The 17,079-nt window shown below is 43.4% G+C and overlaps 1 protein-coding gene and 1 long non-coding RNA gene across 12 annotated transcripts in view; one reads left to right on the top strand and one right to left on the bottom strand.

The window, feature by feature from the left end:
* The window catches only part of LOC129009063 (uncharacterized), a 56,366-nt gene that overhangs the window by 31,537 nt on the left and 7,750 nt on the right, over positions 1–17,079 (bottom strand). The gene's annotated exons all lie outside the window — the stretch shown is intronic.
* The window catches only part of TOP6BL (TOP6B like initiator of meiotic double strand breaks), a 99,634-nt gene that overhangs the window by 74,933 nt on the left and 7,622 nt on the right, over positions 1–17,079 (top strand). For all 10 annotated transcript variants that reach the window (XM_063671676.1, XM_063671677.1, XM_063671675.1 and 7 more), the window contains 3 exons: positions 2,267–2,388; positions 3,189–3,299; positions 8,874–8,972. In XM_063671676.1, the coding sequence (XP_063527746.1) occupies positions 2,267–2,388; positions 3,189–3,299; positions 8,874–8,972 (332 nt within the window). The remainder of the gene's footprint in view (positions 1–2,266; positions 2,389–3,188; positions 3,300–8,873; positions 8,973–17,079) is intronic.

Raw genomic sequence — 17,079 nt, 5'->3', positions numbered from 1 at the left:
TTCTTGAAGCTATTCTTAAAACCAAACTATGGAAAATACCAATCTAGATGATATATTAACATAGCAATAGCAATATTTTGAAATTGTACAGTGTACATTTCAAAACACTTCATGGGCTAGGCACTGTGGCTTGGTACCTGTAATCCCAATACTTTGAGGGGCCAAAGCAGGAGGACTGCTTGAGCCCAGGAGTTCAAGACCAGCTTGGGCAACACAGCAAGACCTCGTCTCTACATACACAAATTTGCCCGGGTATGGTCGCTCACACCTGTAATCCCAGCACTTTGGGAGGCCGAGGCAGGCAGATCACACTGAGGTCAGGAGTTTGAGACCAGTCTGGCCAACATGGCGAAACCCCGTCTCTACTAGAAATACAAAAATTAGCTGGGTGTGGTGGCAGGTGCCTGTAATCCCAGCTACTCGGGAGGCTGAGGCAAGATAATCACTTGAATCCAGGAGGCGGAGGTTGCAGTGAGCGGAGATCACGCCATTGCACTCCAGCTTGGGCAACAAGAGCAAAACTCTGTCTAAAAAAAAAAAAAAAAAATTGGCCAGGCATGGTGGTGGTGCACACCTGTGGTCCAGCTATTCGGGAGGCTAAGGTGGGAGGATCACTTGAGCCCCAGTGGTCGAGGCTGCAGTGAGCCAAGATCATGTCACTGCACTCCAGGCTGGGCAACAAAACCCACAAAACACTTCGTGTACATTATCGCAGTTTATCTACACAACATACCTGTGAGAGCAGGTGGTATAAAGCCATTTTCTATACTGAAGAAAAGATTTCATCACCACTAGTTGATGGCAGAATTGGCCCTAGAATCTATGTTCTCCCTGACTCCAGCTCCAGAATCCTTTTGAGCTTATCATATATTACCTTCCCTACCAGGAAAGCATCATGGTGCCTTGTGGTAGAAAATGTTCTTCTGGCTTGCATTTTTAATACAGTCCTGGAAAAAGCCAGCCAGTTTTAGGCTGCTTCCCATAGAATTCTGAACACTGAAAACAAAGAATAATCAAGAAGGATTTTCTCCAGGTGACCTGTAAATTTGGCCTCCTGTGCCTGCTGCATTGGGATCATTAAATGGTGGCCTATTGTTTGATGGCATAATTTTTTTGCCTGTTGCTCTCACATGTTAGCTTTTCTGAATGAGGCTGAGCAGTGGTGCCTGTGGTTACTTTAACAGAGATAATCCCCCATTTAAAAGGACCTCATACCAACAGTTCTGTGTCATCTCTGTGAATTTTAACCTTTTCTTTACCACAGTACATCTGAAAGCACTGTCACAACAGTGATGTTCACGTAGACGTAGAGTAGGGTTAGACACACTCTATAGGACCTTTGCTTCTCCCTTTCTCCTCTCCTTTGGGAGTCACTGGGATTGTTGTTTATAGTACATGGTATATATTTCTGCTATGAATTAAACAGGATCCCTTATTTGTTTCTTTAAAAAATAATGTCATTCTCCACCTTAATTTTCCTGAGCTTTCTTAGATTTATAAGTGGGAATTAGGTAGGTGTGTAAGTTGCTGGGAGATTTTGTCTAAAAAAGGTAATTATTTGTGGATATGTAGGGGTCTCTTCTTCCAAGAGGCAACTTTCCCACTCCCAGTCCTGACTCAGAGCACATGAACAGCAATCTTGAAGTAGTTATCCTCGCTCATGGTTAATCCTTGGATAATGCAAGCCTGATACCATGTTCTGAGCCCTACTGAACATTTCTAAAGAACTCGGATTCCTCAGAAACCAGTGTTATCATTCCTGAACTACTGTGATAATTTGTACACCTCTGTTTAGCTTGATTCTGAGGGCCTGCAGTATCTCAGTCATTGTACTCCGTATTGGATTTAAAAGAAATTCATCAGTGTATTAGTAAACAAGTGTCTTAAATCTTACACATCTGGTAATTTTTTTTTTTTTTTTTTTTTTTTGAGACGGAGTCTCGCTGTGTCACCCAGGCTGGAGTGCAGTGGCGCAATCTCGGCTCACTGCAAGCTCCGCCTCCCTGGTTCACACCATTCTCCTGCCTCAGCCTCCCGAGTAGCTGGGACTACAGATGCCCGCCACTGTGCCCAGCTAATTTTTTGTATTTTTAGTGGAGACGGGGTTTCACCATGGTCTCGATCTCCTGACCTCGTGATCCGCCCGCCTTGGCCTCCCAAAGTGCTGGGATTACAGGCCACATCTGGTAATTTAAGACTAGCTTTTGAAGATGCACAGTGAGGGGAGGTAGGTATAGTGATAATTTTACCTTCTCCTTCCCCTTAGGAGTCTATACTTTGCTCACAACTCATCTCAATGCCATCCTTGTGGAGAGCCACAGTGTAGTGCAAGGTTCCATCCAATTCACTCTGGACAAGGTCTTGGAGCAACATCACCAGGCTGCCAAGGTAATAAGGAATTCACAGCCTCTTTTCTCCTATTCTATAAGAAAAAGATAGCAAGCATATATGGCAGGCAGGGCCCAGGAGCCCTTCCTCCCTTAATGCCCCTTCCTCTCCTCTTCTGTCACCTGGGTGATCTTGTAACACTGCATCTAGCCTACAACTCAAACTTTAGCTTAGATGGATCACTGTAACCAGCTTGCTTAGTCTTACCTCCTAGTAGGTGTGTTTGGGTAAATGGGGAAATAGTTAATAGGGAAAAATGGCTGATAACACACCTCTTCCTTACCCATATAATTCCTCTTCCCACACAGACTTCTGGAGCTGCTACTTTGCTGTGTCTTAGATTCTTCCCCCATTTTCCTAATTCTTTACACCACCACTTTCTCTCCTTACCTGATTTTCTAAATCCATCCATCCTGTGTACTTTTGCTAACACATTTCTTACCTCATATGGCCCCCTTTTCAGGGAAAAACCAACCACACTAAGAGAGCAGAACTAAAAGCTTTTTTTTTTTCCCCCAAATAGTGTGTCTGTTTTCTTGACCAGTGTCCTATTGCTTGTCTTCTCTGAATGTGTCTGTGTCAGTAAGTCACCTCTGTGAAATGTAAGAACATTTTAAAATTTTATTTTAATTCCCTAAGTGTTATGATGTAAAAATATGTGAGGATCTCAGTAACTTTTGTTGATGGATAGGAAGAATTGTTGAAATCCTGCTCTGATGGAAATGTGTGGGCCCTCTGGGATTCTCTAAACCATATCTTGTGATTCATGCAGTCTCCCCCTTACTTGTTATGTTCCCCAGGCTCAGCAGAAACTACAGGCCTCACTCTCAGTGGCTGTGAACTCCATCATGAGTATTCTGACTGGAAGCACTAGGAGCAGCTTCCGAAAGATGTGTCTCCAGACCCTTCAAGTTAGTAGGAGATTGGGATTGGGGATGCTGAAAAGTGCCAGGGTTTTGGCTGGGTATGGTGGCTCATGCCATAATCGCAGTACTTTGGGAGGCCAAGGTAGGAGGATTGCTTGAGCCCAGGAATTTGACACCAGCCTGGGCAACACAGAGAGACCCTGTCTCTACAAGTAATTAAAAAATCACCCAGGTGGGGTGGTACAGACCTGTGGTTCCAGCTCCTCAGGAGGCTGAGGTAGGAGGATCAACTGAGCCCGAGATGTTGAGGCTGAGCCGTGATCGCACCACTGCACTCCAGCCTGGGCAACAGACTGAGACCTGTCTTAAAAAAAAAAAAAAAAAAAAATGCCTGGGGCAGTGGCTCATGCCTGTAATCCCAGCACTCTGGGAGGCCAAGGCGGGTGGATGACCTGAGGTCGGGAGTTTGAGACCAGCCTGACCAACATGGTGAAATCCTGTCTCTACTAAAAATACAGAATTAGCCAGGCATGGTGGCAGTTGCATGTAATCTCAGCTACTCGGAAGGCTGAGGCAGGAGAATTGCTGGAACCCGGGTTGGGGAGGTTGCAGTGAGCCGAGACCGTCCCATTGTACTCCAGCCCAGGTGACAACAGCGAGACTCCTCTCAAAAAAAAAAAAAAAAAAAAAAAAAGAGCCAGGATTTTAATGACACTCTACTGCTTATCTTTGTAAAATGTACAGTATTTTTAGAAACATTACTTTATTTGCTCCACTGTGATGCTACATAGTACCAGGCTTAAGTTTTAAGAAATATTTGTTGAATAGTAGTATGTATACCATTTTACAAATGAGAAAACAAGTTATTTAAGATTTCTGCTTTCTTTAGGTCACACAGCTAGTTAAGAACAGAGCTAGGGCTGGGTGTGGTGGCTCATGCCTGTAAATCCCAGCACTTTGGGAGGCTGAGGCGGTGGATTGCTTGAGGTCAGGAGTTCATGACCAGCCTGACCAACAAGGTGAAACCCCGTCTCTACTAAAAATACAAAAATCAGCCAGGCGTGGTGGTGCACGCCTGTAGTCCCAACTACTCAAGAGGCTGAGGCAGAATTGCTGAAACCTGGGAGGTGGAGGTTGCAGTGAGCCAAGATCACTCCACTGCACTCCAGCCTGGGTGACAAAGTGAGATTCCGTCTCAAAAAAGAATAAGAAAAAAAGAACAGAGCTAGGACTAGATCACTGATTCCTCATCTAATTCCTTGTTGAAAAATGCTATCTCATGGTGACAGAATACACTGGAAATAACTGAGCAACCTTACCTATTACGTGTATGTGGCAATGCGGAATCAGAGGCTCAGGTTCAAATCCTGACTCACTTACTTATTAGTTATGTTTAGGCCTATAGTTCTGAGACTTGTCTACAAATTGGAAAAAGTAATAGTACCTCACAGAGTTATTATGAAGGTGAGAGCTAAATGTGTGCCATGGTATGAATGTTTATATATCCCCAAAATTCATATGTTGAAATCCTAACCCCCGAACTGATAATATTAGGAGGTATGAGGCCTTTGAGAGGTGATTTAGGTCATTAGGCCCTCATGAATGCGATTAGTGCCTTTATTTTTATTTTATTATTATTTTTTGAGTCGGAGTTTCACTCTTGTTGCCTAGGCTGGAATGCAATGGCATGATCTTGGCTCACCACAACCTCCGCCTCCTGGGTTCAAGCGATTCTCCTGCCTCAGCCTCCTGAGCAGCTGGGATTACAGGCATGTACCACCATGCCCGGCTAATTTTGTATTTTTTTTTTATTATTATTATACTTTAAGTTTTAGGGTACATGTACACAACGTGCAGGTTAGTTACATATGTATACATGTGCCATGTTGGTGTGCTGCACCCAGTAACGTCATTTAACATTAGGTATACCTCCTAATGCTATCCCTCCCCCCTCCCCCCACCCCACAACAGGCCCTGGTGTGTGATGTTCCCCTTCCTGTGTCCATGTGTTCTCATTGTTCAATTCCCACTTATGAGTGAGAACATGCGGTGTTTGGTTTTTTGTCCTTGTGATAGTTTGCTGAGAATGATGTTTTCCAGTTTCATCCATGTCCCTACAAAGGACATGAACTCATCATTTTTTATGGCTGCATAGTATTCCATGGTGTATATGTGCCACATTTTCTTAATCCAGTCTATCATTGTTGGATATCTGGGTTGGTTCCAAGTCTTTGCCATTGTGAATAGTGCCGCAATAAACATATGTGTGCATGTGTCTTTATAGCAGCATGATTTATAATCCTTTGGGTATATACCCAGTAATGGGATTGCTGGGTCAAATGGTATTTGTAGTTCTAGATGCCTGAGGAATCGCCACACTGACTTAATTTTGTATTTTCAGTAGAGATGGGGTTTCTCCATGTTGGTCAGGCTGGTCTCAAACTCCCGACCTCAGGTGATCCACCTGCCCTGGCCTCCCAAAGTGCTGGGATTACAGGCCTGAGCCACTGTGCCCAGCCGGATTAGTGCCTTTATAAAAAAGGCCCCAGGCCGGGCGTGGTGGCTCATGCCTGTAAGTAATGCTAGCAATTTGGGAGGCCAAGGTGGGTGGATCACTTGAGGTCAGGAGTTCCAGATCAGCCTGACCAACATGGTGAAACTCTGTCACTACTAAAAAAAAAAAAAAATACAAAAAAAATTAGCCAGGCGTGGTGGCAGGCGCCTGTAATCCCAGCTACTTGGGAGGCTGAGGCAGGAGTATCACTTGAACCTGGGAGGTGAAGGTTGTAGTGAGCTGAGATCGCACCATTACCCTCTAGCCTGGGTGACAAGGGCGAAACTCCGTCCCCCCACCTCCCAACCAAAAAAAAAAGGCCCCAGAGAGACCCTTGCCCCTTCTGCCATGTGAGGACACAGGGAGGAAGTAGGCAGCCTACAGCCCAGAAGAGGGCCCTCACCAGAACCTGACCATGCTGGCACTTTAATTTCAGATTCCCTGCCTCCAGCACTGTGAGAAATCAGTTTCTATTGTTTATAAGCCACCTAGTCTACAGGAATTTGGTATAGCAGCCCGAATGGACTAAGACAGCGTCAAAGTGCATAGCATACGGTAGATTCTCAATAAATGTTAGTTTCCCTTCCTTTAGGAACGTGTGCTGACCAACTGGTATTATCAATGGGCAACTTATCATTCCATATTTGTTGCTTCTTTTTTTTTTTTTTTTTTTCCTGAGACAGTGTCTCGCTCTGTCGCCCAGGCTGGAGTGCAGTGGCGCCATCTCGGCTCACTGCAAGCTCCGCCTCTCAGGTTCACGCCATTCTCCTGCCTCAGCCTCCTAAGTAGCTGGGACTACAGGCGCCGGCCACCACGCCCGGTTAATTTTTTTGTATTTTTACTAGAGACGGGGTTTCATCGTGTTAGCTAGGATGGTCTCAATCTCCTGACCTCGTGATCTGCCCACCTTGGCCTCCCAAAGTGCTGGGATTACAGGCGTGAGCCACTGCGCCCCGGCCTGCTTCATTTTTTTGGTATAGTTTTCTTGAAGAGCTAGTATAACACAAAAACATTTTAAAATAATAACTAATAAAATTTATCACTATAATTTTTACTCATTATCTCATATATAGTTGTAACCAAAGCGTTCTATTTTCATATATAATTTGACATTTTCCCCATTTCAACAGTCTTAGAATTTTTAGTTAATATCCCACTGTATTGTTTAAATCTAATTTAATAAACCATTCCTCTGTTAGACATTTGTTTACATTCTTGCTTATATAGTAGTTCAGTTAATACCTTTATGTAATATCTTGCTTCTTTTGAATTATTTTCTAGAACAAATTTCTATAAATGGAGTTATGAGTCAAAGTGTATAACACATTTATAAACTAGTGCATTTTATCATAGCTTCAACTTTCTGGGTCATGTGGATAGCACAAGGTAGTGAAAAGAACACTATACTGGGAATTCTAAGGTATCCATTAAAGCCCTAACTTTTGTACTAACTAGCTGTGAGATCTTGGGTGGGTCACTTCTTTTTTAATTTTTTATTTATTTATTTATTTTGAGACAGAGTTTTGCTCTTGTTGCCCAGGCTGGAGTGCAGTGGTGCAATCTCGGCTCACCGCAACCTTCGCCTCCCAGGTTCAAGCGATTCTCCTGCCTCAGCCTCCCTAGTAGCTGGGATTACAGGCATGTGCCACCACCCCGGCTAATTTTGTATTTTTAGTAGAGACGGGGTTTCTCCATGTTGGTCAGGCTGGTCTCAAACTCCCGACCTCAGGTGATCCGCCCGCCTCGGCCTCCCAAAGTGCTGGGATTACAGGCATGAGCCACCACACCTGGCTTTTTTTTTTTTTTTGAGACGGAGTTTCGCTCTTGTTGCCCAGGCTGGAGTGCAATGGCACGATCTCGGCTCACCACAACCTCTGCCTCCCAGGTTCAAGCGATTCTCCTGCCTCAGCCTCCCGAGTATCTAGGATTACAGGCATGCGCCACCATGCCTGACAAATTTTTTATTCTCCTGCCTCAGCCTCCCGAGTAGCTGGGATTACAGGCATGCGCCACCATGCCCGGCTAATTTTGTATTTTCAGTAGAGACAGGGTTTCTCCATGTTGGTCAGGCTGGTCTCAAACTCCCGACCTCAGGTGATCCACCCGCCTTGGCCTCCCAAAGTGCTGGGATTACAGGCGTGAGCCACCGCACCCAGCCCACTTCTCCTTTTTGAATTTCAATTTTCTCATCCATAAAATTAGTGTGTTGTATTAGGTTATTACCCTGGTTCCCTTTAATTCTAACATCCTATAATTATATATTTAAAAGTAGAAAGCTGTTACCTATTTCCTGTGGGTGCAAACTGTATTATTTTGTTCCTCTCCTCCCTAAAAGACTCATCAGAAAAAAAAAAGTCTCATATCAGCCTCAGTTATGCAGTAGAACCTGTGCTGTCTTGGAAACTCTTCTTATAGAAGAGCAGTTTATATAACCCCTTCACGAACAGATGGATCTTCTGGATAATCATCTCCTACAGAGATGGGAGAACAGGCCGGGCGCAGTGGCTCACACCTGTAATCCTAGCACTTTGGGAGGCTGAGGCGGGTGGATCACCTGAGGTCAGGAGTTCGAAACCAGCCTTGCCAACATAGTGAAACCCCATCTCTACGAAAAATACAAAAATGAGCTGGGTGTGGTGGTGCATGCCTGTAGTCCCAGCTACTCAGGAGGCTGAAGCAGGAGAATCACTTGAACCTGGGAGGCAGAGGCCGCAGTTAGCCAAGATTGTGCCACTGCACTCCAGCCTGGGCGACAGAGCAAGACTCTGTCTCAAAAAAAAAAAAAAAAAAAAAGAGAGATGGGAAAACAAAGACCTTCTTTGAAGGATCTTGCTTAGATGACAGAAGTGGGAAGACATATAGGAGCCACAACTGCCTGTCTTATACCAAGTATCTCAGGCCTTCTTTTTTCCTCTACTGCCTTTATGAAAACTAAGAAAACTCCTAACTTTAATGGCTTGCCTACTGTCTGCCTCCTCATCTCCCTGTATAAACTTTCTGTGAGAACTTCCCCCCTTGGTTTCCAGTACTGGAACTCAGTATGTTCTATTTCTGGCCCATTTTAGGCAGCTGACACACAAGAGTTTGGGACCAAACTGCACAAAGTATTTCGTGAGATCACTCAGCACCAATTTCTTCACCACTGCTCATGTGAGGTGAAGCAGGTAAGTGTAAATAATCGGTACTTTGGTGGGAATCTTCCATTTTGATATTATGGGAATCCTGAATTGAGGGTGGGTAGGTACAAGTGTTTCAGACTGCATAATCTGAGGTCAGCCTTTCAGCAAGGAAGTCTGTGAAACAAAATCATCTGTTTTCTGTCTCTCAGGAATGACTATCCCCCTGGTTGCCTGTTGTCCAATGTCTTGAAAACCGTTGTTTCATATGTTGTATCCAGGATTTTTGTTATTTCAGGCAGGAGGGTATATTCAGTCCCTGTTACTCCATCTTGTCCAGAAGACACTGTAGGATAATTTCATCTTTAATTTCTCTTATTTATTCATCCTGCATTTTTAGTTCCAGATAAGTCAATTGTACTGACCGGAGCCAAGAGAGCCAGAAAAGTGGGCTTCAGTTAGGCAACTACTACCAGCTACACCTGGAATCTGGAGAAACAGAATTTCCTGCTAGGATCTCATTAGAGGAGACCATCACAAAACCAGTTAAAAGCTATTTGACCTCCTTGAGGGTAAAGACCCCAACTAAGGAAATTCTAGATCTCCAGCATCCAAAAAGGGAAAAGATAAAAGTGTGTGTGTGTGTGTTTTTTTTTTTTTTTGAGATGGAGTCTCGCTCTGTTGCCCAGGCTGGAGTGCAGTGACATGAGCTCGGCTCACTGCAACCTCTGCCTCCGTCTCAAAAAAAAAAAAAAAAAAAAAAATTAGCTGAGGCCGGGCATAGTAGCTCACGCCTGCAATCCTAGCACTTTGGGAGGCCAAAGCAGGTGGATCACTTGAAGCCAGGAGTATGAGACCAGCCTGGCCAACATGGTGAAATTCTGTCTCTACTAAAAATACAAAAATTAGCTGGATGTGGTGGCACATGCCTGTTGTCCCAGCTACTGGGAAGGTTGAGATACAGGCCGCGTGTGGTGGCTACACCTGTAATCCCAGCACTTTGGGAGGCCGAGGTAGGTGGACCACCTGAGGTCAGGAGTTTGAGACCAGCCTGGCCAACATGGTGAAACCCTGTCTCTACTAAAAATACAAACATTAGCCGGGTGTGGCGACCTGCACCTGAAATCCCAGCTACTTAGGAGGCTGAGGCAGGAGAATTGCTTGAACCCAGGAGACAGAGGTTGCAGTGAACCAAGATCACACCACTGTACTCCAGCCTGGGCGACAGTGAGACTCTGTCCCAAAAAAAACAAACAAAACCATAATACAGGGGGGCTGGGAACGATGGCTCATGCCTGTAATCCCAACACTTTGGGAGGCCGAGGCAGGTGGATTACTTGAGCCCAGGAGTTCAAGACCAGCCTGGGTAACATGGCAAAACCCCATCTCTACAAAAAAATAGAAAAATTAGCCAGGCGTGGTGGCACATGCCTGTAGTCCCAGCTACTCGGGAGGCTGAGGTGGAAGAACTGCATGAGCCCAGGAGGCAGAGGTTGCCGTGAGCTAAAATCATATCACTACACTCCAATCTAGGTGGCAGTGAGACCCTGCCTCAAAAATAAATAAATAATAAATAAATAAACAAACATAAAACTAATAGAACTATAAGGAGAAATAGACAAATCCAAAATTATATTTCGAGATTTCAATATAATTCTCTCAATAATTGATAGTTATGATAAGCAGAGACAGTCAGAACAATGCTTTCAATCACTTTGACCTAACTGGCATTTATAAAAACACTCTGTTCAACCACAGAAGAATATGCATTATTTTCAAGTGCACAAGGCACTTTTAGCAAGATAGAACGTATTCTAAGGCATTAAATATGTCTCAATACATTTTAAAGGATCTAAGTCATAAAAGTATGTTTCTGACTATAATAGAATTATTACAGCAAAATCAATAAAGCTATCTAGAAAATCCCCAAATATTTGGAAACTAAATGACACATTTATAAATAATCTATGAGTTAAACACAGAAATCAAAGGGATATTAGAAATATTTTAATTTAATTAAATGGAAAAGCAAATTATCAAAATTTGTGGGATGTAGCTGATGTAGTATTTAGAGGGGAAAATGCCTGTGTTAGAAAAGAAAAAAGGCTCAAATCCATGACATCAATTTCCAACTGAAACTAGAATAAGAAGAGCAAATTAAACACAAATTAAACAGAAGAAATGAAATAATAAAGATCAGAATGGAAACCAGTAACACAGAAACCAGAAAAACAATGGAGAAAAATCAATGAAACTAAAAGGTGGCTCATTTAGAAGATTAATAAAATTGATAAACATTTAGCCAGACTAATCAGAATAAAAAGAATGAACACAAATTGTCACTATCAGAAATCAGAAAGGTAGCATCAGATATTAAAAGGATTATCAGAATATTTTGAACAAGTTACAGTACATTTGACAACTTAGATGAAATGGACAAATTCCTTGAAAGATACGAAGCTCACTCAAGAAGAAGTACCCCTATGTACCTGATAGCACTGTTATCTGTTTTAAAAATTGAATGTTTAAAAACCTTACCATAATATCCTCAATATATAAAGAACTCTTAAAACTCATTAATAAGAACACAACTCGGTTTTTTTAAATGGGCAAAATATTTGAACATACTTCACGAAAGAAGCTACAGATACACAAATGGCAGATAAAGACATAAGATGCCCAACATCATCAGTCACAACAAAAGTTCAAAGAAGAACCACAATGAGATAATCATTTCATACCACTGGAATAAAAGGACTGACTATACCACATGTTAACAAGCATGTGGAAGAAAGAACTCACATACACTGTGGAAATGGAAAATGGTACAAGCACTTTGGAAAACAGTTAGCAGTTTCTTAAAAAGTTAAATATATACCTATCATATGACCTAGCTCTTTCACTCCTAGGTATTTACCCAAGAGCAATGAAAGCATATCTCCACACAAAGACTCATACACAAATCTTCATGGCACTTTTGTTATAGCCCCAAAAATGAGAAACAACCCAGTATCAACAGGTAAATGGATAAACAAATTGTAGTAGATTCATATAAAGGAACACTATGTGGCAATAAAAGGAAAGAACTATTGATACACACAGTGACATGGATGAATCTCTGAATAGCATGGCGAGTGAAAAAATCGAGAACTAAAGGAGTACATACTGTCTGATTGCACTTACATATAATTCTATAAAATGCCAACTAATCTATACAGGTCAGTGGTTACTAGAGGATGGGAGGTGGGAGAGTTGGAATGATTATAAAGGGCAGCAGGACACTTGCAGGGAGATGAATATGTTCATTATGTTGATTGTGTGATGGTTTCACAGGTATGTACATGTGTACTTAAAAATTGTACATTTTCGGCTGGGTGCGGTGGCTAACGCCTGTAATCCCAGCACTTTGGGAGGCCGAGGCGGGTGGATCACGAGGTCAAGAGTTCAAGGCCACCCTGGCTAAGATGGTGAAACCCCATCTCTACTAAAAATATTTAAAAAATTAGCTGGGCGTGGTGGCAGGCGACTATAATCCCAGCTACTTGGGTGGCTGAGGCAGGAGAATTGCTTGAAGGCAGAAGTTGCAGTGAGCTGAGATCATGCCACTGTACTCCAGCCTGGGCAACAGAGTGAGACTGTCTCAAAAAAAAAAAGAAAACAAAAAACTGTACATTTTCTATGTACGCAGTTTACTCTGTCAGTTTATATCTCAATAGTTATAAAAACTATGGACACTGTTTCTTTTTTTGAGACAGAGTCTCACTCTGTTGCCCAGGCTGGAGTGCAGTGGCGCCATCTCGGCTCACTGCAAGCTCCACCCCCTGGGTTCACGCCATTCTCCTGCCTCAGCCTCCTGAGTAGCTGGGACTACAGGCGGCTGCCACCATGCCCGGCTAATTGTTTTTTCTATTTTTAGTGGAGACGGAGTTTCACCGTGTTGGCCAGGATGGTCTTGATCTCCTGACCTCGTGATCCTCCGGCCTCGGCCTCCCAAAGTGCTGGGATTACAGGCGTGAGCCACCGCACTATGGACACTGTTTCTGAGAAAATGAGTAACAGGGCCTTTGGTGCCTCCTCTGCATCTGCTCTGCCCCTTGTACTTCTGCTTGTCTGATTGGGTGGGGAAGTTTAGGTGCCCAGGCACCTAAGGATCAAAGCATCTTATGGACTTGACCATCCTCCTCTTCAGTGTGACTAGAGAGGCACAGAGCAGCAGTAAAGCCGTCAGTGCTCGCTTCACCACACCGCCCATGGCTGGCTGTGCCTTCTAGGATGCACTTCCCAGGAACGCATCCACTGTTCCTTTCAGCTGCTTCACCGCAAATACTCTTGCCAGTTTCCCTCGGACTTGGAAAGCCGCTGTCCACGCCTTGAGCAAATAAAGCTAAAATCCATTGTATCAGTTTCCTGGGATGCTGTCAGAAATTAACATCAACTTGAAGGTTTAAGAACAATCCAAATTTATTGTGTCACAGTTCTGGAGGCCAGAAGTCCAAAATCAAGGTGTTGGCAGGGCCACACTCCTTCCAAAGTTTCTAGAGGAGAGTGCTTCCTTGTCTTGCCTCTTCTAGCTTCTGATAAAAACTGTTCCTTGGTTTGTTGTAGTTTGCATAACTCCAAACTGTAACTCCATCTTCACATTGCTTTCTCCCTGTCTCTCAAATCTTTCTGCCTTTTTTTTTTGAGACCGAGTCTTGCCCTGTCGCCCAGGCTGGAGTGCAGTGGCAATGATCTCGGCTCACTGCAACCTCCGCCTCCTGTGTTCAAGCGATTCTCCTGCCTCAGCCTCCCGAGTAGCTGGGATTACAGGTGCCTACCACCATGCCCGGCTAATTTTTGTATTTTTAGTAGAGACAGGGTTTTGCCATGTTGGCCAGGCTGGTCTCGAACTCCTAGCCTCAGGTGATCTGGCTGCTTTGGCCTCCCAAAATGCTGGGATTACAGGCAGGTAATAAGGGATTTAGGGCCCACCCTAAATCCAGGCTAATCCCATCTTTCGATCTGGAATTACATGTGCAAAGACTTTTCTCAAATAAGTTCACATTCACAAATTCTGGGGGTTAGGATTTGGACATATTTGGGGTGGGGGAGAATGCAGTTCACTACAGCCATCCACATCTTCAGCTTTCTAGGTTCAGGGTAAGGCATGTGCCGTTATTATAGGACCCAGGATATATGCGCAGAGGGACTCCTCAGGATCTAGGAGTGTTTCAGCCTCTGAAGTACTTTTACTTGGGCCTCTGTGGTATCCCAGTAAGACCTAAAAAAGATAATCTGGGCCAGGTGCGGTGGCTCACTCCTGTAATCTCAGCACTTTGGGAGGGCAAGGCAGGTGGATCACTTGAGATCAGGAGTTTGAAACCTGCCTGGCCAACAGGACAAAATCCTGTCTCTACTAAAAATAAAAAAATTAGCCGGGCCTGTTGGCACACCCTTGTAGTCCCAGCTACTCAGGAGGGTGAGACATGAGAATCGCTTGAATCTAGGGGGCGGAGGTTGCAGTGAGCCAAGATCATGCCACTACACTCCAGCCTGGGCGACACAGCAAGTCTCTGTCTCAAAAAAAAAGATGATGACCTCTTTTACCCTGTTCTTTTGCTATAGTCATGGCTTATAGCCTCAGGGCCATTCATAGCCCAATTAATTTGGCATATGGCTAGTGAACTCAAGGTCTTACCAGTAGTCATAGGTCTTGGAAAGAAGAAACACTTACTGAATCCCTAATCTGTGCCAAGATTTTCATTTTAATCTCTGCAAAGATGTTATAAATTAGGTCATAGTTTTCCCATTTTACAGATGAGGAAACTGATCACAGAACTTTCATAATTTGCCCAGAATCACAGTCAGTAAATAGCAAGGCTAGAATTTGTACTGAGGTCTCCCGGCTCTGAGACCTGGTAATATTGTTAACACAGAGGACTGGGTTGCAAGCCCACGGCAGATGAATGATCCAGGTCATTGAGTAGAACCCATAATTCTCCACTCAACATCCTCTGGTAATGGCCATTTAGTGATAAATAACTTGTTAGTGGTACAAGAGTGGCACCCAGTGGCTTCAGCCAGAACTACAAGACTAAGGATGATAGGTCAAATTCTTTGACCTCTGGGCCATTCTGTTTCCATTTCTAAACAGGAAAGATAGAATAGCTGACCTCTTGGGTAACAGGGAAGAAAACCATCCATTATATGCTTTATTGAGAAACTGAAAAAATGAGGGAGTGTGTATTCAGAGTGAATATATTCAGGGAAAGGTCATGCAGGAATGGAGAGGGTATTATTTTTGTTTTTATTTTTTTAGAAACAGGTTTCCGCTATGTTGCCCAGGCTGGAGTGCAGTGACTCTTCATAGGTGTGATCATGGTGCACTACAGCCTCGAACTCCTGGGCTTAAGTGATCCTCCTGTGTCAGCCTCCTGAGTAACTGGAACTACAGGCGTGCATCACTGCACCTGGCTAGGAGTGGTATTTTAAGCCTGAATGTTGGAACAGAGACAGTGGGCCAAGAAGGAGTGAACAAGATAGTACTCCAGGGTTTAGTGTCATAGATGTATGTAGGGACTGAGAACTTAAACCCAGAATGAGTAGTAGTAGTATCAAGGAGGCAATTTTCTAAGGAAAGGCATTGTTTCCGGCAGGTAGGGGGAGGGGGTAGACTAGAAATAAATGTCCCATAGAATGTTAAATCCAAGGTGTATCCTGAGGTCAGGGCTGTCTTATCTGGGGGACCAGGTGATGAATGAAGGGTGTGCAAGGCTCCCAGAGAGGCCCAGAGCTTCATATCTCAATGTGGGTAGTTCCTTGATAAGACCAATTTCAAGATAGGAGAAAGATTTATCTATGACACAAGATTTTCCAAGCTAAAGCCAAAAAAAAAAAAAGTTCTCTTAAGATAAAAATGTTTAGAAAATATCCTGTTTCTTTCTTTATGTCTTTAGGATTATTTTTGCCCCTCCTGTGTTCCTTGGAATATAATTACTTGGGAACTAAAACTTGTTTTAGTAAACAATATATGATAGATCTCTCATGGAGATAATTCATATACCATAATATTTACCACTTTAAAGAATATAACTCATTGATTTTAAGTATACTCACTGTGCTGTGCAGCCATTGCCACTAAATTACAGAACATTTCCATCATGCCATTAGCAGTGCCTACTCGCAGTGAGTCCCAGTTCCCCTCTCCCTTCAACCCCTGGCAACCACTAGTATACTTCCCATCTCTGTGGATTTGCCTATTCTGGACACTTCATATAGATGGGACCATACAACATGGGCCTTTATGTGCCTTCTTTCATTTAGCATGTTTCTAAGGCTCATCTATGTTGTACCATATAACAATTTCATTCATTTTTTTATGGCTGAATAATAGTCTGTTGTATTGATATACCACATTTTATCCATTAATTAGTTGATGAACACAAGTTTTTTCCACTTTTCGGCTATTATGAATATGCCGTTATGAACAGCGTATTTGTGTGGACATGCTTGTAACTCTCTTGGGTATATATCTAGGAGTAGAATTGCTGAGTCATATGATAACACTATGTTTTAACTTTTTAAAGAACTTTCGAGCTGATTTCCACAGTCTGCATCATTTTACATTCCTGCCAGCACTGTGTGATGGTTCCAATTTCTCTATACCCTCATTAACCGTTGTCATTTTCTTACTGCCATTCTAGTGCATGTGAAGTAATTTAGTGATTTTGATTTGCATTTCTCTAGTGAATACTGATGCTGAGTATCTTTTCCATGTGCTTATTGGCCATTTGTATATCTTCTTTCAAGAAAGGTCTATTCAAATCTTTAGCCCATTTGTTGTTGTTGTTGTTGAGACGGAGTCTCACTCTGCTGCCCAGGCTGGAGTGCATTGGTGCAATCTCGGCTCACTGCAAGCTCCACCTCCCGGGTTCACACCATTCTCCTGCCTCAAGTAGCTGGGACTACAGACGCCCGCTACCACGCCCGGCTAATTTTTTGTATTTTTAGTGCAGACGGGGTTTCACAGTGTTAGCCAGGATGGTCTCGATCTCCTGACTTTGTGATCCGCCCGCCTCGGCCTCTCAAAGTGTAGGGATTACAGATATGAGCCACCGTGCCTTGCCCTCTTTTGCCCATTTTTAAATTGGTTTGTTAAATTACTGAGTTATGAGAG

Source organism: Pongo pygmaeus, chromosome 9, assembly GCF_028885625.2.
Source record: "Pongo pygmaeus isolate AG05252 chromosome 9, NHGRI_mPonPyg2-v2.0_pri, whole genome shotgun sequence".
NCBI lineage: Eukaryota > Metazoa > Chordata > Mammalia > Primates > Hominidae > Pongo > Pongo pygmaeus.
This window is presented reverse-complemented; position numbering and strand designations above follow the sequence as displayed.